At 40.2% G+C, this 22,084-nt stretch overlaps 1 protein-coding gene across 13 annotated transcripts in view; it reads left to right on the top strand.

The window, feature by feature from the left end:
- The window catches only part of tenm1 (teneurin transmembrane protein 1), a 2,164,854-nt gene extending 2,152,044 nt beyond the window's left edge, over positions 1-12,810 (top strand). For all 13 annotated transcript variants that reach the window (XM_048544387.1, XM_059651404.1, XM_059651405.1 and 10 more), the window contains 2 exons: positions 10,376-10,518; positions 11,020-12,810. In XM_048544387.1, the coding sequence (XP_048400344.1) occupies positions 10,376-10,518; positions 11,020-11,772 (896 nt within the window). In that variant the 3' untranslated portion in view covers positions 11,773-12,810. The remainder of the gene's footprint in view (positions 1-10,375; positions 10,519-11,019) is intronic.
- Positions 12,811-22,084: the final 9,274 nt, after the last annotated feature.

Here is a 22,084-nt window from a genome sequence, read left to right as displayed (position 1 = left end):
ATGACTGCACTCGCAGACTACTATCTTAAGCAGAATTGAGGAAAGCCTCATTTAGCCATGAGCAAATAATTTGTAGACTCCCCACCACAGGAAGCTAATGGATAAAAGCAAAGCATCCAAGCCTAGTTGCTTGTTATCCAAAGTAGTTTAATGTCAAGAAAGCAGTCATCAATTTGCAGAAAGTGGTCTCCATCTTTTGGATAGCAATGAAGCAGGAGTGGCGATCAGCTGGAGGATAAGGGAAGGGTACATCAAAGTGGGAACTCAAAATATTTCTTCTTATCATCCTTGTCCACTTGCCAATGCTTGGAACTGACCGTTATGAATATCCCTGACATCTGAGAACTGCGCCATCCTTGCTACACTGGGCTTATCTAACTCATTCAACTCTTGCAACTCTGAAGATTTGGAGTAATGAGCATCGCCCTCCTCTGTTGCTCCCATTTTCTCTGCTGCATTATGTTGTGCAGGCCACAGCAAGCCATGATCATTTGGAACCCCTTGCTGCTAATAGTGAACGCTCCTCACAGCTCTGGCCAAAACCTGAATCGCCTCGCCAGCATTGTTTCTTCAATGACAACTCTTGTGCTCATGTAACTTTCATTTCCCTGCACTGAAACTTTGAAAGTCATCAGCCAGTTCTTTAGAGCATAAGCCTTGTCTCTCAGGGGTCACTTGTTGTCTGTACCTGGAGCTGCAGATCTCTGTGATTGACTAGACATTTTCCTTTCAATTTCATGGGAAGTGGGCATTGTCGGCTCAGCTGGCACTTATTGCTAAATCCTAATTGCCCTTGAGAAAATGCTGGTGAGTTGGTACTTGAACTGTTACAGTCCTTATGGTGTAGTAATATCCAATATTATTTAGAAAGGAGTTCGAGGGTTTTGACCCAGTGACACTGATAGAACATTAGAGGTCAGGATGGCATATGGTTTGGAGGGGAATTTGGAGGTGCTCATGCTCCTATTTATCTGCTACCTTTGTCCTTCAGGGAGTTAAAGTCATGATTTGGAAGTTGCTTTTGAGGAATCCATGACGAGTGCTGTAATTCCTTTTGTAGATGGTTCACACTGCTAAGACTTTGTGATGGGAGTGATTTTTCTTTCATATGATCAAGGTGGTAATCAAGTGTCCTGGAAGGGTCTCATTTCTTGAGTGTTGGAAATGTACTCCCCTAGCTAAGTGGAAATTATTCCATCACACTCCTGACTTTTGCCTCGTAAATGGTAAATAGTCTTTGGAAGTCAGGGAGTTAGTTATGTTACAGATTAGACCAAATCCCCTCATAATATATATTGAAGGGAGCCTAAGACCTTTTACTTTAAAGATAAGTGTACGGTGTTGCAATCAAGATGTAATTCGATTGGCCAAACTACTTGACTTTAAGCAAAGCACGCTTTATTTTACAGACAAGTGATCCCTTGGAGACAAGGGTTACTGTCTAATGGGCTGGTTGATTATTTTCAATGTGCCATAACATTAGCATCCAGAACAGGGAAAACAAAAGCTACAAGAGCAGAAAAGTTGGCATCGGGAAACCCTTGAGGTGCTGATGAGGTGATTCAGGTGCCTGGCCTGATCTGTTAAAATACAGTCAAAATAAAAATATAAGAAAAGAATGGGCTTAACTGTAACACTAGTGAAATGCTTAACACAATATCTGGTATATTAATTATTATTAATTAATTGTTCCAACATGGCAACATCCCATAAACACACCCTTGGCAAAGGCAAATTCAGGAAAATAAATTGTCTCATGTGTGATTCTATCAACAGGAAGAGAGCACCAGTTTTTAGCTGTAACAGAGAGAGGAATAAGAGCTTTCACATCCAGCTTCCTGGTTCTGTGGGAGCCTGACCCCATCCATTCTGACTGCTTCTATTGTACCAACTTTAAAAAAAATGCCTCAGAACCTCTACTTTATTGATTTTGAGCAGACCTGTCAGCATCTCTGTTCAACTTTGCTTCATAAAAAAAAGTAGGACATTATATATCTCTCAAAGCCACAGTGTCATCACAGTTAGATGTCACAGTGATTTCCAAGCCTCTGACCTGTGTTCGTTGCCACAGTGTTAGTGAGACTGGACAATTCACTTTATAGGCTTAGAAACTGATAAATCTTTATAGCATAGAATGTTGCCATTCAGCCCATCATGTTTACACTGTCAACAAAGATCTGACTGCACAAAATACTGCTCAAAGGCTTTGAGAGTTTCTCACTTATCCAGCATTTGAGATGTTGAATTCCAGACTCCCATCACAGTCTGAGGAAAATGTTTTTGGCTCAACTCTCCTCGTGGCCTTCTAATTTAAATATTTTCCTTGGTTATTGGACTGCTCAGTACCCATGGAGGCAGAAATGGCACGATATGTTGTGCAATCATTAATGCAAAAGCCGCTGAAAATTGTTTGATTTATCATATTACACTGTAGTGATGTCCTGGTATTGAAAACATTGATCTCCAATAACTATTGCATTTGTACTTTGTGTCAGATATGCCTCCAACCAGTGAAAAGATTTCCTTCTGATTCTCTTTTACTCTAGCAACTAGTATTGATTAGCTGATCAGAGATAGCAAGAACTGCAGATGCTAGAGTTGCAATCAATACAGTGTGAAGCTAGAGAAACCCAGCAGGTCAGGCAGCATCAGAAGAACACAAGGACACTTTGCACACAGAGCCTGGTGCCCAGCTTACAGTTTGGTCTCGGCAACATCCCAATGTTGCTTGCCAGATCGCTTAATGCTTACTTACTTTGCATCTGCTGCAGATTTGCTGCTTCCTTGCCTTGAATTTCTTGCCATGCCCTGCCTGTTCGCATGTCAGCACTTCAGCAGAGCCTAGAGGTTGTCAGTATTACAGCCAAACACATATTTAATCTCCCAAATAACCAGATTGGAAAATAGGTGAGGGTGTGTCCTTAGTCTGGTCATGGGGGCTCACTGCCACTTGGGGGTTCTTCATACTTTCAGTCATGGGCACTGTCCACACATAACCCAGGGTCTTGGCCACAGTTAACCATCTGCTTAGGCCAGTCATGGTCAGGAGACCTGTCCAGTGGTAGCCTGGGCAATGATCAGTCAGTAAGACTATCACAACCATCAGGGAAATTGCATATCATCAGCTTGGGAACTGCAAAGACCGCAGAGAGGGGCATGATCAATCATGTCTCATTCTTCAAAGTCAATCAGGTGCCAGGAGTGAACGCAATTGTGGTGGTCTGTGCACTGACTGTTGTGTCGGGTGCAAGGGGAAAGTGGTTTTGGGGCAAAACGAAATCACTTACCAACAGGGGGTGGCTATTGGGGAAGGGGGGAAAAGCAGAAGCAGATGTTAAAGTGAGAGCAAGGACAGTTACAGGGGAAGTTCAGGGTTTAAAAGGGGAAGGCAGAACAACATTGGAAAGTAAGATAGGGTCCTGGAGGGATAGCAGTTACCACCACTGTGGTCTCCAGTGGGGATATAGAGGACTAGGGTGAGCAAAATTGAGGTGTGATACCAGGGCTTAGGGGCAGGAGTGTCAGTTGTAGGTAAAATTAAGTAAGGTGGGGGGGATTGGTGAAAATGGTCTGTTGGGCCAGTGTGAGATTAAGGGGGGCATGGAGGCCCTGGGGCAACTTGGAGCGAGTGCTGATGGTGTCCATCACAAGTTCATTTCCCATTAGTAACTGCAACTAGAAAATGACAAGCTGGGCAGGGCCTCTGTGAGTTTGAGTTTGGTAAGGCACAATAAGAGATCTCATTTGGCCTCACAATGCCATCATTGCCCCTGGACTGGCACAGGGCTGGCATCGTGACAGTGTCTTGAATATCTTGCACAGATATGCAATGTGATTTTTCAGTGGCAACTGAACATTGATGGAGTGAGGTCGGTTTTCTTTGATAAGTTTTTTTATGCTCTGATGATATCTTGATGGTGTCATTCTCTATGCAGGCTTTCTCATTCTAACTAGTATCACAAGATGGTTAACTGCATAGCTGGTGCTGGTAAATATGGCAATAGTCACCTAGGAGATGCACTCATATACTGCAGATTGTGAAATTTTACAAGTATTTCATGCATGTACCTGAAAGGAGTCTGAGATGTGTTGGGACAGCCTTGTAAAACACACCAATTTAGGAAGGACATTCCTGGAGCTCAGTGCCATAGCAGCTGAAGGTAAAGGAACCAATGGTGGTGTAATTGAAATCATAGATATTCATGTGATCAGTCCAGAGGATCAGAGACATTTTGGAGAAGGTTGCAGAGATTGATCAAAAGGAAGGATTTATAAACAAGGATGAAAATTCTTAAGTTATTGCAGTGTTCATCCGGGAGCCATGTTGGTAAGTGAACTCTAAGGTGACATGTGAACAGGGGCAGATATGGGCGAGACAGGGTTTTGGTTAGCCCCAGGTTGCAAAGTAACTAGGAGGACAGCCAGGACAGCATTGGAATAGTTGAGCTCTGAAGTTTTAAAAAAAGGTATTGATCAAGGTTTCAGCAGCAGATAACCTAAGGTAGGTGGACACTTCCTAACATTTTAAAGGTGAAACTGAGCAGCTTTGGTGATAAATCAACTTTATGCTTAGAATTGCATCATCACAACCAAGGTTGCAAATTATCTGGTTCTGACCGAGATAGTTCCAATGGAGACACATAGAGTTGGTGGCAAGGAAACCGAGCTAATGGCAAATGTCCTATATTTGATAAAGTCACCATAATCTGGATTTTTGGCATTTACCAAAATAGTTCGCTGATCACCTCACAACTCCCAAAGTTGCATGCTTTGGAAACTATTTAAGCATACAAAATATAGGCCCTCTATGGTTGAATTTCTTAACCACAGAGTTTATCTAATAATTAAAATGCTGTACAATGACTATGCTTTTTCTTTCGCTGTTAATACAGACAGAAAGTTAAACATCTTTTGAGTTACTGTTTTGTTCTCAACTTTCTGATAAGCATTCCTGGGTGACTGATTGTTTTAATGGCTGAACGACATTCTTATTTCAGATGTGTCAGATTTATGAATATTTCATTTTTAAAAGCTGTTAAGGTTGTTGAAGACTACAAGGCAAACTGACAGATAATTTTACTGAAAAGGCTGTACATTCATATAATGAAGTAATTTTCATTCCATGTCATAGTTTGATGCACTGAATTCAATCAGTGTGAAATTAGAAAGCAATTGGGTACACTCAGACAGTGGCAACCACCATTACTAATCTGTTTCAAAGAAAAGTGCTATTTTAGCAGTAAACTATTCATCATTTCTTTACAGGGACAATAATTGATAATCTTCTCCAAATGTATAAAGTGTAGGTAATCTTAGGAAGGTGCTTTCCAAAACTCTCCCTGCGCTACATGGCATTAGCGTAGAATTTTGACTTCTTACTGCTGTCACTTCAGTTGTGTCTTAGGATCTTTAAATTGGAAAATGTTGTGCGGCAGCTGAAGATAATATTCAGATGGTAAATGCCAATAATGTCATGAAAGACAGGAACCAAATAGAACATATTCTGCAGCAATAAAGATACAATATTCTCTCTCAAATAATATCATTAAATACAGAACTGAAGCTTTCTTTGCAGAATTATGAAAAAGGAGGAGCGGCTGCATTTTGAATGCACCTGTTGTCGGCCTTACCAGAAATCATTAACCTAAGGCTTTGAGCAATTGAAAGTTAACAAACAGAACTCTTATCTATGAAAGAGTGAGGCAGTACAATCCCCAAAAGGGCTTTGCTGTCATGATTCACAACATAATTAAAAGACCCTGATTGAGATCATGCTTTACACAACTGGCAGATGGTCTATGTTCTAAACATAGAAAAAATAGATCCTCAAATGATATGCATGATAAACATTTCTTAAAGAGAAATGCCACTCAAAAGTAAATAAGTCTGACCTTGTTTGTGTTCAGGAACTGAGAAGTGGAGGAGAAATCATGCAGTATGTCAAGTACAGGTGACATGTTGCTGTGAGCAACTTGTTATCACTCAAAACTGCTCAGAAATGAGCACTGTCACTTCCTCTGAGACTTTCTGAGCAGAAGTATGTTCAAAACCTTATGTTACATGTTCTGAATGTAGAATTTCCAGGATATGCCACAGGATGTTAACTTGTACTATGTCACAGTGACATCATAACTTGGTGACATGAGAAATTCTCAATCAAGTGTGTCATGTGCTTTAAAACATTGGCTCTAAGTTTACGCAAGTTCATTGTCTTCATCAGTTTGACAATCATTTAAGGTTAGCATCACCTCTAAAATTTTAACAATAGATGTTTCGTATGAATGCATGAAGTATTCATACATGCACCATGCATTTTGAGAATCAAACACAATTCATGCAGTAAGAAACAGGAACTGCTGAAAATACACAACATGTCAGATAGCAACTGCTGAGAATCAGCAGTCACGGACAAAAGAGATAGTAGGAACTGCTGATGCTGGTGTCTGAGACGGCGTCGGAAGGAGGGTCCTTCTGAAGAAGGGTCCAGACCCAAAATGTCAGCTTTCCTGCTCCTTTGATGCTACCTGGCCTGCTGTGTTCCTCCAGCTCCACACCCTGCTATCTAGTAATGGAGTAAATCTAGATAACCCTTTCTATGATAGGTTAAGGGGGCTGAGGGACAAAACGGGGAGGAAAGGTGTGGGTAGGGAGCCCGACATGTTCTGCCAGAGGAAGGTCAGTTTCCGGTAGCATTCTGGAGGTTGATATTTAATAATTTGGAAAAAGGTTCAGCTGAATAATCTTATCATTGTTGGCTGCTCACCAACACTTTGCTTATACTATAAATATGCACGTTCGACTTCTCTTAAAGAAATTGCCAAATAAAGTATATGTTCACGATTTTTTTTGACTGACTCTTCCCTGTCTAAAAGCAAAGAGTAAATTCATCCCAATTTTGCACGTATGCATGTAAACCTATAATAGCATTAAAACAGTACAAGTCTTATATGTTCTGTTTATCGTACTGTATCATTTAAATTTCTACATCATACTTCCAGAAAGTGTTTTTTAAAAATGAACAAAATTCTGAGGACGACATGGTTTATTCATTTCACATTTGTGAAAATCCGGAATTGTCTTAGCGATGAGACTTGGTAACATTAATAAGGTTCACACCTACTTTGGCAAAAGACTAAAGTTTCATGTTTTACACTGTTTAATTAATCCATCCATCTAAAACAAAGCATACTCTGATTTATAGTGCCATGCATTCCTCTCAATAGCTGAGATTGCTGTAACCGGACGGCAGCTGCAGGTTAGGCAAGCACGGTCTGGTGTCATGGACTCTACTACTGCTCCTGAGGAAGAGAAATTCAGATTCTGCACCACCCTGTCCAGCAGGAGCTCTCAGCCCATCTTGCAAATGCAAGCTGATTTCCCTCTGTCTACCATGTCTAGGACAAATGCCAAGAAATGTGCAGGCCACCTCTCAACAGTCAGCACTAATCTAGGTTCACAATGGCCTTTTAAGTAAGACAGTAGTGTCGGAGATGTCAGGCAATTTCAGGATTTCTATTGCGTGGCGAGGAGATCCAGGGAGTGTACATATTAACACCAGGTGGAAATCAGATGTGAAACTTACCACAATCACTGAAACTCCAATTAATGCAATGAATTTGCGAAGATATATTGAGAAAATTCATTGGCTTCGCAGCGAGAAGCATTTCACCACACTCAAAGTGGCCACCAATTTGACAAAACAGCCTAAGTTTGAACCCAATCTATATAATTTCTTCAATCAATTATTCATTCACTGTCACATCTCACCCAATCAGCAAAGCATAAGTAAGCAAAAATATATCTCTCTTAGAAATTCATGCATTCATTATTTTTTGCATTCAATTATCTGGAGCCTCCCTAACTTTGATGATTTCCAGCTCAACAACAATTCCATGAGTACCATAAATCTGGTGCCTGACAAATCTGTGTCACTTCAAAATGCCACACTTGCTAATGTAACGCTGCCAACCATGTGTTAAAATAGCGAATGTATGGTTCAAATTTGTTTTTAAAAATTGCAACACATTCCAGCTGCTGTTTTCTTACTGAATTTGTTGATAATGAAGCATCTTTTTGAAGGAAGAACTGAGGGTTTACGAGCAGCTGCCAACCTGGGCCTCTCATTGCTGCTACATTGACACTGCCGTGAACAGCAGCAATGAGTGAGCATTCAGTTTGAAGAGATCAGTAACAACACAGGTTCAATATGCTTGGCTTGTAATTGAGTTTGGAAAGTTAAGAGGTGTTTAGAAGGAATTAAATAGGTTAGAAAGAGAAACTTATGTTTTCTGGATGTAGAACTGAAATACAAGGGCAATTTAAAATAAGACCTAAATTATTTGGGAGAGGGATCATAACTCTATGTTCACACGTATAATAGTGGAAATTTGGAAACCATTTCCCCAAAAGCCCTGAATTGTAGCAAAATGCAAAATTTTAGCAATAAGTTCATTGGACTTTCCATTGCGTATATTTATTAAATGTCATGCAGCAAAAACAATTGAGGTACAGATTAGCCATGATCTAATTGAACTATTTACAGGGCATAATAACGCACTTTAGTTCCTAATTTCATATCCTCTCCTATTTAGGGCTCTTCCTGAAAGGAAATAGTTGAACAAGTGAAAGATGAAAGAATTATATTATGCAAAGTTATTACTTTCTGTTCTAGAAGGATAGACCAAAGAAAGTAACACTTAAATTTTGGCAACATAGCTATCTTCACTATAATCCCCTTAAGCCTCTTAAAAAAGAAATTTGAAGACCAAAAACATACTCTTAAATTTTAAAAATTGTGTTTTGTATGCATACCTGTCGTGAAAAAGAGCATGAATATCAATCGACTTATGAATAAATACTATTCCATCATGTTTCCAGGAAACGTGTGTTATAGCTGCAGGCTTTTGTACCAGAGAGTGTATCGAAGGGAAGTCTGATCAAATCTTCAACTGACATCCATGCACACGTGCACTTTTGAGGGCACCCAAAAAGTCTTCCCAAGTCACTTCCATTGTTTTTGATACATTGAAGTCACCAGATATTGTGTGATCAAGAAAATATATAGAGGTGGAGGTCTTGATTTATGAAGTCTTTTTAGCACATATGAAGATATACTTGTGCATTTAGCTGTTACCTGGAAGGTTGCTGCTTTGAGATCATCCAGGAACAAAGGCTCCCCCTATTTCAACCACATCCGCTTTAACTGCCACATTATTCCAGGTTGTCAATGTCTGCTTTCTCATTTACATGATGTTTGTTTTATTTGTGGTGCTGGCTTTAGTTGCTATGCTGCTTTAATGAGCTGTTACTAATCTTGGGAAGAAGCTTACATAGCTTTAGATTGATAAATTCTTGATCCCGCAAGGAATTAAGGGCTACGGGGAGAGTGCGGGTAAGTAGAGTTGAAATGCCCATCAGCCATGATTAAATGGCGGAGTGGAATCGATGGGCCGAATGGCCTTACTTCCACTCCTATGTCTTACGGTCCTATGGTCCTAAAGCTGACTGGATGGCTGCTTTGTGATAAAACCAACAGCACAGGCTCAATTTCCATACCAACTGAACTCACCAGGAAGAGCCCACCTCCTTCATCTCATCTCTCAACTAAAGCATGGTGACCCTTCGGTTAAACTCACCCTCAGTCATCTCTCTCTAATGCGAAAGCAGCTGTGGGCCTTTGTGATAAGAGTGACTTTCACTTCATTCTTTTAATTTTGTTAATTATTTTATTAAAGTAGACATTAGTAACAATTGCTTTATTAAAAATGAAATTTTGGGACAGTCATGCTATGTAGACACATGATAGGCATGTGTAAAGCTGCATTAGGTAAGTTGAGCCATTCTTTATGATATACTATTCATTCTGCATTTTTGTTGACCTACACCTTCTATTTTTCATCTGTACCTTAATCTAATTCCAGCAGGTTTCTATTCTTTTTAATTAGTTTGTAATTTTTCCAGAGGTGAACCACATTTTTGGCGGGGCAAATGTTGCCAAATTTCACAGAATCGCTGAAGTGTTGTGACACAGAAGGAGATCATTCAGATGATTGTGCCCATGTATTATTTCAGCTAAAAATGTCATCCACTTTCTCAAAAACAGTGAAAGTACATACCTATCAAATTAATTTCCCTCCATATCATATATGGTTCTTTCCTCTTTGACTCCGTCCTGCAGAGTCAATCTATTTATGGTATGCCAGAAAAAAATTGCAGGCGAGATCTACTGTATACAACTCAATCAACAACTTTTAATCATAAGTAATATTACTTGCTCAGTTGTTATGTACAAAGTCAAATGGTGATCTGCAAAGGTGTGCCAAATAGGGAACTATATCATCTTATTTTTTCTCTGTTTTATTTTTCTGATTTCCAGACATTGGAAGTTGGCTGCAGCTTTTTGGGTTTCAGTTGCACAATGTTGTGCCTGGATTTCCGAAGCCAGAAATGAATGTCATGGATGCAACTTATGAACTTTTGAAAACCCAAACCAGAACAGAAAACTGGGATCCCAGCAAGGTATGTTGAGCAAACTAATTTACCAGCTTGTTAATTACTGTATTTCCCCATTTTTCCCTTCTTTTTATGACAAGCATTGGTCGTAATTCCACCACATCTTCAACACATTGTTTGTTTATTTCTTTACTCATCCCATTCGCTTTGGCCGTACCTCACCATTGTTTTGTAATTTAATCTCTCCTCTTTTACAGCCTATCACAAATCTTCCTTTCTTACATTCTCCCCATCTTCTGAACTCACATTGGGGCTAGAACAGAATTTTTTCTGTTAAATGTCAGTCAATAACATTGTAAGTTTCAAAAGAACATTTCTCACATCAGCTTTTTCAAATGAAATCATAAAATTAACCTAAAAGGCAACATTTTTAATTCCTGCAGAATTCATGACAAGGAACCTTCCCACTCTCTTCATAGTCTCGTGTAAACACAGTTTCACAAACACAGTTGCAGAGGAAATTGTCTGTTTATGAGCACTTTATCAGGAGCCATTTTCTTTTTACAGATTGTTTTAGGCATACAGTGTGAATTACAAAAGCAACTCAAAAGCTTCATATCTTTGGAACGTCTGCCCCAGGCATACATAAGGAACCACAAAAACTGTCAAGATAAACGACCAAGATTTGCTGCAGTCCCTTCAATGTTTGGTAAAGGAGTGAAATTTGCAATTCAGGATGCTAAGGTAACTGCTGACATCATCGGAGTCGCCAGTGATGACAGCAGACGAATAGCTGCTGTTCTGAATGGTGCTGATTATCTGGAGAATCTCCATTTTACTATTGATGGTCGAGATACGCATTACTTTGTGAAGTCAGGGCCCTTGGAAGAAGACCTAGCCATAATTGGGAATACTGGAGGAGGTCGTGTGTTGGAAAATGGAGTCAATGTGACTGTCTCTCAGATGACCTCTGTAGTGAACAGGAGGACTAGAAGGTTTGCAGACATTCAGCTACAGTACGGAGCTCTAAGCTTCAACATTCGATATGGTGCCACTATCGAAGAAGAAAAAGTCCATGTGTTAGAGATGGCCAGACAGAGAGCTATAGCCCAGGCATGGGCAAAGGAACAGCGCAGGGTGCAAGAAGGGGAGGAGGGTATCAGATCATGGACTGAGGGAGAAAAGCAACAGCTACTCAGCAGTGGAAGGGTACAAGGTTATGAAGGGTTTTTTGTATTGTTTGTGGAACAGTATCCCGATCTTTCCGACAGTGCCAACAATATCCAGTTTATGAGACAGAGTGAAATAGGAAAGAGGTAACGGTGAAGAAACACCTGCCTTTCAGTCACCAAAGACTGCTTGTTTTTAAGACATTTGTTGATTTGCTGTACTCTTTTCTAGAATGATATCCTGTAAATATTGTGATGGAGAAACAAGTCAATTTTCAAGCTGCCTTCAAATGTGATAAAATATGGTATTTTAATAATACCCTTGTTTAGCATTCCTTTTAGTGGTTGGTCCACAGATCTGGCCCTCATTAAGTAATACTGGGAAATAGTGGTAAGTCCAGATCAAATATAAATCTATATTATAGTTACAGAGTGCACTAGTAGGGGTTCAGTGCATTCACTAAATACAGTATTTTGTCTCTAATGTACCACTAGAAACAATGCCAACTGTGTTCTTCATAACAGTTCAGATTCACGTATTTACTGTCACAAAATGATTGTCCAAGGGTGTGTGGCACTATTGAGCTACTTATGTTAGCTAAAGCTATTTCATTTTGATCTTCTTTATTTTTTATTTGATCATGGATGGTCTACAATGCTGTGAACAAGGAAAGTATGTACAGTTGGTATATAAAACACAGTACACCTGTTTTAAATTGCTTTTAGTGGTGGGTGTGGTAAAAGCCCAAGGTGCATTATTTCCTCAGTAAAACATACCTTTTATTGTTCACCATTAATGCCAGTTAATTTCTAATTTAAATTATTTGATGGTGTAATTGCTAGGTCAATGAGGAATTTGTTTTTCTTTTTCAGGTATAACTGTGGTACCCACAGAATTGTAACTTCTTTACTAACTTTTGTGTAATTAATTTTAAAATGTAATCTTGGCGACACGGCAACAAACATTCGCAGTATATGAAAGACAAGCCAGACAAGCTGTTAGTCTTTTTAATTATGTTGTGAATTTACTGGTAGATATTATTATTGCCAGCCATTGCGACCTGCTAATTGTTACGTGTTTTCATGTACTGAGTATGCAATCTGCATTCAAGCAAGATACGATGGAAGCTAGTCCTGGATTTGTGGAAACAACTGATTCTGTGTGGAAGTTTATAAATAAACAGAGCACAATGGGTTTGGGTACTAACTTTTGTTTATTTATCAATTCACAAGCATTTCTATTGCAAAAGCATGGTTTTTATAGGTTTCACATTGCAAACCTTTTAGCTCACAGTAGGCAGTATCCTGCAATGTATTGAGATGAATTGTCCAAATTTCATCCAGCTTAATTATTCACTTGGTTCAAATACCAAGTGTAATGGAAGTCTGTTTAAACATGGCGCAATATACCACAAAAGTGTTTCAAGTCCAAGCATTTCTTTGGCTTGTTTTGGGGACACAAAGTAGCCGATGGGCACAGAATCCATGTGAGAAGCCAAAAACAGAAACCCAAGGCCCATTCCAAGCAGTACTTTAGGCCTTGTCTAAATAACACCTGCAAAATGCATACACCCATTCAGGTATCCATTGTCAGCTCACAGGCTCGCTTCATTGTGAAGAGTAAACTAAGATTTTCTAGGATCCAAAGATCAAAGAATGAACAAATGTGGCCATATTAATTAATTCCTGCATCTTTGCCAACACCAAAGATTTTCAATTTTCAATGTACAGTTTGTCTTTAAATAGAAATCCCATAACGTACAAGAGCATTTTCTTTCCCTTGCAGCTGCCTGGAACAATTCATTTTAAAGCAGTAAAACATACCTTCAGTCTTTCACTGAGAGAATTAAAAATTCAAGTGATTCCTCCCTGATAATGGAAACATTAAATGAGCACTTCTCTAATGATGTCTATACTTTCTCCACAGTAATGACTGAACTCACAATGAAATTCTGATGATATATATCTGGGATACTCCACAAATTAGTTTAGCTGTTGCCTTATAAATTTCAGTGATATGTGGCAAGCTGTACAAAGTCATGTGACAATGAGGCCTCATAAAGTAGCCGTTCAGAAGGAAGGTATAAGAACAACTAGAAGATGGAGCTCAGGTTGAATATAATGTAGAGAAAGGAGGAAGCAAATAGGAGATGAAATTGGTCTTTGGCAATCACATACATCAAGAGATTGAGGCTCTCTGGCTGATTTTCTATTGTGGCATTTACGATAGATATTCATGACTAGCTATTTATTGGTAGAGGTTACTTCACTCAAAATTGTACATTGCTGGTTTTCGTCCAAAAGATGACGACTTACTCGAAAGCTAATTCCTGACTGACTTGCTATTATTTACGATGTAACTTCCAGGTCAGGGGTTGTTGGCACATGACTTGATGTTAAGATGTGATGTCTTTGTTAAGTGTGACATTTTATATATTTGAACTTGACAAATTTGACAATTGTGCTGCTGGTGGAATTAAGATTCACCGAAGAAGCATGAACAATTTTATTTAAGGATGAAACTTATTGGCCTCCTTTCCTCAAAATATATTTTTACTTTTTACTTACAACACAATGTTGTAAACTGGAACAGTGAAGTTGCTTTTGGAAGTCAACTTGTCTTTTAGGTTGAAGAAGGAGTAAAGGAAACAACGTTTTTTTTTAGTAAATTGTTTAACTATATAAAACCTGATCAAACAAAGAAGCATTGGCCATTGTAAGCTACTCTGCATGACCTCAGGATGTTCCAAGTCAAGCCCAGAAGGAATAAACTAAATTAAGATGGTGAGCTTCAAAGAAATTAGACTGAAATTTCATTCTGGTTCCCAGTTGCCCCAGATATAATTAGGAGGTCCCATCTTGTCAGTATTCAAGGGCATCCCAAGGTCTGAATTAGAATTCAAAATGTGAGTAAGTAGTCAACAATAGCTAATGTGTGGCCATTGAAATCTCATGTTCAATGGAAAGAAAAGAAGCAAAGTTGAAAAAAAGGTCAAGTAATGTAAAGTTAACATTGAGGTGAGCTTAGAGTGAGAGAACACAAAAGACCATCAGCCATGGTGTTAATTCTGTTTCACTCCCCAAAGGTGGTGCCTGATCTGCAAAGAATTTTCCAGTTTTTCTCTTTGTTTAAAATATATTGAAATTATCTATCCTCAGCATATTGCTTTGTTTTAAAGGATGAGGAAGTTACCAAAAAGATTGATGAGGGCAGAGCAGTAAACGTTATTTAGTTGGACTTCAGTAAAGCTGTCGACAAGGTCCTGTATGATAGACTAATTCGTAAAGTTAGGTCACATGGGATTCAGGGCGAGCTTGCCCATCGGATATATAACTGGCTTAATGGCAGGAGACAGAGAGTGGTGGTGGGTTGCTTTTCAGACTGGAGGCCAGTCACCAGCGATGTTCCAAAAGTGTTCAGTTCTGGGTCCTCTTTTGTTTGTCATTTATGTCAATGATTTAGGCAAGAATATAGAAGGCATGGTCAGTGAGTTTATAGACAGCACCAAAATTGGTGGCATTGTAGACAGTGTGAAGAAGGTTTACCAAGATTACAAAGGGAACTTGATCAAATTGGTCAATTGGTTGAAAAATGGCAGATGGAGTTCAATCTGGATAGATGCAAGGTATTACATTTTGGTAAAACAAACAAGGGTAGGGCTTATACAATTAATGGTAGGGTCTTGAATACTGTTGTAGAACAGAACCTAGGGGGTCACGTGCATAATTCTTTGAAGTTTGCGTCACATATAGACAGGGTAGTTAAAAAGCGTTTAGCACACTTTCTTTGATCGCTCAGTCCTTTGAGTATAGGAGTTGGGAAGTCATGTTGAGGTTGTGCAGGACATTGGCAAGTCCTCTTCTGGAATACTGTGTCCAGTTCTGATTGCCCAGTTATAGGACGGAAATTATTAAGCTGGGGAAGATTCAGAAGAGATTTACTAGTATGTTGTTGAGTATGGCAAATTTGATTTATAAAGAAAGGCTAGATAGGCTGGGACATTTTTCACTGAAGCATTGGAGGCTGAGAGGCCACTTTATTGAAGTTTATAAAATAATGAGGGATATAGATAGAATTAACAATAGCTGTCTTTTCCCTAGTATGGGGAATTTCAAGACATGTGAGTGCATTTTTAAGGTAAGAAAAGAAAGATTTTAAAAAGACAAGACAGGCAAACTTTTCACACAGATGGTGGTTCACGTGTGGAATGAACTTCCTGACAAAGTGGTAGATGTGGGTTCAATTAGACTGTTTAAAAGATATTTGGATAAGTACATGAATGGGAAAGGTTTTGAGGGATATGGGGGGAAAAGAGTCAGTCAAGCCCATTAAAAAAAATTAAGATTACCAGCTGAAAAAATTGCTCCAGTTCTGGACTGATTTGTGGACAACACAAAAATTGGCCGAGTAGTTGGTAGCGAAGAGAATAGGTGAGGTCTAGGCAGCAGGTGAGGAGGGCCTCAATGTTCCTGACTGTTTGCCCCAATTTGCAGCTACATCTGCACTCAGGTGACCCTGGAGAGGTAGCATGCTGTGCTCAGCTGTATGATTGAGGCCTTTTGTGATTGATGGGTGCAGCAGGGGCTAGAGGGCATCGCAAACCTGAACAGTAATATTTCGATCTCGTAAATCTCTTTGTTTCTATTGCACAAGCTTCCGTTTTGCCTTTTGAGTTGTACTTGTTTTTGGGTTCCTGCCCCAGGAGGAGAGCTGTCTTATTTTCCCTTTGTTTCAATTTCTGACCCTCTGGAAGAGCTGTGAGGGCTGTTATTTCATCAAGAAGTATTTATTCCACACATTTTAAGCCCTTGTTATCCCTATTTGAAGAGTGCTTGGTGGAGGCAGAATTGAAAAAAGCCATTTTTTTTGTTTGTTTATTTGTTTTTCTTTTTCCAGCATCACTGGAGTCTCACCTTGGTTCAAAAGTCAGGGAAACTTTACTTTTCTGTTTCAAAAGGATAGAGTGAACTTTGCTCCAGTGCTGACTTCATCCCAGGAGCATCTGATGGGGACAGTACTGGGGAAGGGCGGGCTTGACCTATTTTTTAAATGAATGGAAAGTATAAAAGTCGATTACAGGATAATATCAATAGATCATTGAGTGGGCAGAAAAGTGACAATCCAGGGATGTGCGAGATTATGCATTTGGAGAAAGCAAATAAAGCAAGGGGACATGTGATAGACATTAGGATAGTAAGAGAAAGAGAGCAAATGACAGAGCTTGAAACACGTGATCACACTTCCCTGAGGTAATAGCACAGGTAGATAAGGTGGTAAACAAGGCATGTAGGATGCTTTCTTTCACTGGGCCCAGTATTGAATACAATTGCAGGGATGTAGTCATAGAACTACATATAACACAGGTTGGGTCACAGCGAGGGATGTGCCTCTGGTTCGAATCACCACATTACAGGAAATATTTAATTGCAAAAGGATGCAGAGAAAATTTAGACAAATGTTTCTAAGGTTTTAAAATTGACTTAATTGAGCTGTACAAACAAATGAGGAGCTTGGACAGAGTGGACGGGGAAGATGTTTTTCTCCTAGCAAAGAAGTCAATTACCAGATGACACAGATTTAAGGTCATTGATAGAGGATTAGAGGACACTTGAGGAAAGACTTTTTCACCCAGAGGATGGTGGGTGCTTAGAATTCATTGCTCAGTCTACTGACTGAGGCAGAAATCTTAACTCAATTAAAAGAAACCTTGAGATAACAAGATGTAGAGCTGGATGAACACAGCAGGCCAAGCAGTATCAGAGGAGCAGGAAAGCTGATGTTTTGGGCCTAGACCCTTCTTCGGAAGAAGGGTCCAGGCCCGAAACGTCAGCTTCCCTGCTCCTCTGACGCTGCTTGCCCTGCTGTGTTCATCCAGCTTTACACCTTGTTATCTCAGATTCTCCAGCATCTTCAGTTCCTACTACCTCTAAAAGAAGCCTTGATCAGGACAAGATGCTTTGTAGCCTGCAAGACTATCAACCAGATATGGAGACTGGGATTAGAATGGGTGGCTAGTTTATTCAGCCAGCTCTGATACAATGAGCTGAATAATCTCCTCCTGTGTCATAAATTTTCTCTGTTGCTATTGTATCAATGCCTTTGAATGCAGTTGAACACAGAGATGGGATGTTAAAGTCTTTGGCAAATCAAACACTATCACAGCACCTTTAAACGTTGTGAAAAAGTATCTGCCAATGCTCTTCTCAAAACACTATACAGGTCGTTCTCCTACAACACAATAGTAGCATTCTTTTGTGACAATACACTATAGAAAATCGCCATAGAGAATCACATTATCGGGAATTTGCTAGAGAAAATCACTATACCTGTACAACAGAAAGTTTGCATTATCCAAACAGTGTCCACTATTCATCAATCACGTTTCAGCCAATTCACATTAACAAAATATGACGCATAGTGACCCAGGTTCAATTCCAGCCTCAGGTGACTGCCTCTGTGATGTTTGCACATTCTCCCCGTGTCGACATGGGTTTCCTCCCACCGTCCAAAGATGTGTAGACCAGGTGTATTGGCCCTGCTAAATTGCCCATAGTGTTCAGGGATGTGCAGATTAGGTGGGTTATGAGGGTTGGTTGGGATGCTCTGAGGGGCAGCGTGGACTTGTTGGACCAAAGGGCTTGTTTCGACACTGCGCAGATTCTATCCTATAAGGAAGCCCAGAAAAGTCGGGCTGCCACCATTTTTGACTCAAGGAAGCCCCCATATGCCAGATTTGTATTATTCTTTCGAAAACAGAAATTGCTGGAAAAGCTCAACAGGTCTGGCCACATATGTGGTGAGGAAGAAGAATTACCGTTTTGGATGCAGTGACTTTTCTTCAGAACCATTCTGAATAACTGGGATATGGAACGTTAGTGGACAGACTGGACAGTTTTGGAAGGGGTCAACACAACTCACACTGTCTGTAGCATTGATGTGGAGAGGGTACAGGGCTGGCAAGAATGTCGGCACCCCAATGGTCATGATCTTTGGGCGTAAAAGGAATAACAGGTGGAGCATGCAACTCACTGCCGTGAACACAAATTCTAAACCTCACCACATTGATCTTAAAATCAACTGTGCAATACATTGATATTCGATATTAAGAAAGTAGAACCCAAAGTGGAAGTGGTAACGGTATTTTTGGATAGGGTTGGAGTTCACCATTGGAATGTAAGGTCATCTAAAGCATTGCTCCAGTGATCAGCAGTCCAGTGATTCCACAATACTAACGATTTGGCTTCAATTCATAATTGACCAGCATTTCAACAGAGCTTGCAACAACCAAATAGCGTCCGGATACACCATAATGGTCTGCCCTGCCATTCTGTATAACAGGGGCTTCAGCAGGAGGTTCTCTATGTAGGAGTACTCCCTTTTTCCATTTGGATGGTGTTGTATACAGCAATTCCACGCAATAAATGATTCAGGTCATTCATGATTCCCATGCCACCTGCCTTTTCTATAGGGTGGGCATTCTGTTGAAATGTCAAATTTACTTTTTGAAGGCAATGGGACTGCCCTTAATTTCTGATGACACTTCAACCCTGTGTTCTTGATCAATGGCCATTCGTTGCAGAGGGGGTCAGCAGCAGATCAATTGGTCACCTTTGAGTCTGTTTCCAGGCATGTCCAAAACAGCCATAAGCGCGCCCAGGTAGAGGGCGGTTGAGGAGCTTGCACAGCTGTACCTTCTGCCCATCTTCCATGGTTTTGTGTGTGCCATGGAGGTCTTGCTGAAGGAGCATGAGGTGTCCTTCAGGCAGCACAAAGACTGGACTGTATTGTTAATTATCTAAGTGCCATTTAAATTTGAATTTTGTTATTTTAGGTTTGGACACAATTAGCTTTTGTCACACTGTCCCCTTCAGGGGATGGCAACTTTGACTGGGTTAATTTGGTTTGATTTGGCTTATTTGAGTTCAGTTGATTTAACTGGTTTTGAAAGAGTTATGTCAAACCAATTGACCATCGCCTGGACTTACTGTGTTGTGTTCCATCCAGAAAGTGCTGTGGTATCTGCTGCGTTGCTTTTTATATGGGAGTATTCCTCTTTACCATTGGAGATTTTCCATGGAGTGTGTCGCACACAGCAGTCCATGCAATAAAGGAACAAGATGGTTCACCCATGCTAAGTGAGTCCTTTGCAGCCTTGAGAAGCCTCTGTTCCATATATCTATTGGGTGATGTAAACTCCAGCTCCTTTTTCATTTGTAAGGGGGCTGCTACAACAATTCTGTTTGCATTTCAGCTCCATGCTCCTGATATTTTGACACAATGTATGAAGGGGAGATATAGGCAACACAGATGATCTTCTTGTGAGTCTGCTGCTGGTCCTGACCAAGATGGCCACAAACAGGCCCAGACAACATACAGTTAAGGCATTAATTTCACTGAACTGTCTGCCCCTTTTTCACAGCTATGCGCATGCTCAGGTCTTGTTGGAGTGGGAGCATGTTAGAATGATTTGCTCAAAATCTTCCATTACTGCGGGGGTTGGAGTTCCCAAAACAGCATTTCAATTTGAATATTGTCCACTTAAATTTGAACATTTAATTTTTGTTGCAACTTAGTCATGGAGGCATTGACACTACTGACTTGAGGAGAAAGCTGCTGACTGCTTAGCATGGCATCTTCTGCTCCATCAAGGCATATGCCATCTCAAAGCTTAGCGACTCAACTGCAAGATGGAATGGTGACTACAGACGGAAGTGGAGAAAGCCAATACAGGTCTGAGAATTCCATTATCCCACAGCAGAAAAACCTATGGGTCTAAAATTGGACTCCTCAGTTTCCTGAAGACTCATCTAACCTGAAAAGATGGCATCTTCTTTTATTTCTGTATTCTTCATTGTGGACTGCAAAAGGGAAAAAGACTTTTAAAAACCCAGAATTCTGGAAGGGATTACTGCGCTTTTTGAAAATCATATTAATGACACTCAGCATAGCTGCCATTCATGATTTTGTTCGTTCAATCACTGGAAGGTGAGGAGAATATTTCATTGCGATGCATTTGAGTTATAAATGGAGATTCATCCAGCTGCTGGACAAAAGGCTGGGTCACAAGAGCTGAGTAGAAACCTCATTCTTGTAACCCTAAAGGTAGTAGCTGCCCCTAATTTCTTTGCCAATTCAGGGACCTGCTGAGGATCTCTGTAAGACTTTAACTGCTAATTGCATCCAGGATGTCACTGATGACCTAATGGTGAGAGCCACCAATTCATTTGGCTCTGCCTTGACGCATGGAGTCAGACAGCAAGAGTATTAGGATTGTCAACCATTTCTTATTTTTTGCGGGAGAAGAGTGTTATTTATGTCTCATAGGTTTCAGGGACTCATCATAAACGAGCAATTTTTGTCAACAGCAAATACCACTTCCTCAAAGTTCAAAACATTTGTGACCACAATAGCCAGATAGTATGACTCTGCACTCAATATCCGGGAAGTTGCCATATTTAAAACATCCAGGATTACTTATCTGTACCAACTTCTTTTAAAGGTCACCAGGCCATCATTTACTTTGGAAGTAAAGATGTCATCTTTCAGGTTAGATGAGTCTTCAGGAAACTGAGGAGTCCAATTTTAGACCCATAGGTTTTTCTGCTGTGGGCTAATGGAATTCTCAGACCAGTATTGGCTTTCTCCACTTCCGTCTGTAGTCACCATTCCATCTTGCAGTTGAGTCGCTAAGCTTTGAGATGGCATATGCCTTGATGGAGCAGAAGATGCCATGCTAAGCAGTCAGCAGCTTTCTCCTCAAGTCAGTAGTGTCAATGCCTCCATGACTAAGGGCAAATTTGAATGTATTCCTAAACTACTTCCTTTGGTCACCCTTTGAATTTTCTCCAAAGGAGAGCTGGGAGAAGGATTCCGACCAAGGGAAGCAGTTTCCATTCATCAGAGTTGGTTTTTAAGGAACAAGCCTTCAGTGTCGTTGGACATTACTGCATTTAGGACACATGTGGGTTCAGTGGTCTTCCCATTTGACTGCCACGATTCAATATAGGCATTGCTAGTGGAAGCTGTCAAGGTTCTTAGTGTTATGTCGATAGATAGCTCAGGTCCTTTGCTGCTCTCTGAGGCAGCCCTGTTGTCAAAAACATATTGTTGTAACTTTAAAAGGTAGCATCAACAAGGGTGACCTGCTGGTGGACTTCTTCAGTAATGGCAGTCTTTGGAAGAGGTGGTTGCCAAGATACACCAAGTTCTATATATAGAAGATATAAGAGTCACCCTGTCTGTTCATTGTTTTAGGGGGTGTTCAACTGGCCTGGGGAAGGTTAGTAGAGGATTACTGTCTTGACAGTGTTTAGGACAGGCGAAACAGTAGAGACAAGGTTTTGAAAATGTCGACATAACTTTTCATATCCTGTGTAGGGAGAGCTATTTCGCAGCAGTCATCCACAAACTGAAAGTCATGGATGTCAATGAGTTTTGTTTTTGACTAAAGGTGACAAAGGAT

This window comes from Stegostoma tigrinum, chromosome 15 (assembly GCF_030684315.1).
Source record: "Stegostoma tigrinum isolate sSteTig4 chromosome 15, sSteTig4.hap1, whole genome shotgun sequence".
In the NCBI taxonomy this organism is placed as follows: Eukaryota; Metazoa; Chordata; class Chondrichthyes; order Orectolobiformes; family Stegostomatidae; genus Stegostoma; species Stegostoma tigrinum.
Note: the sequence above shows the minus strand (reverse complement) of the source record. Positions and strands in the feature narration are given on the sequence as shown.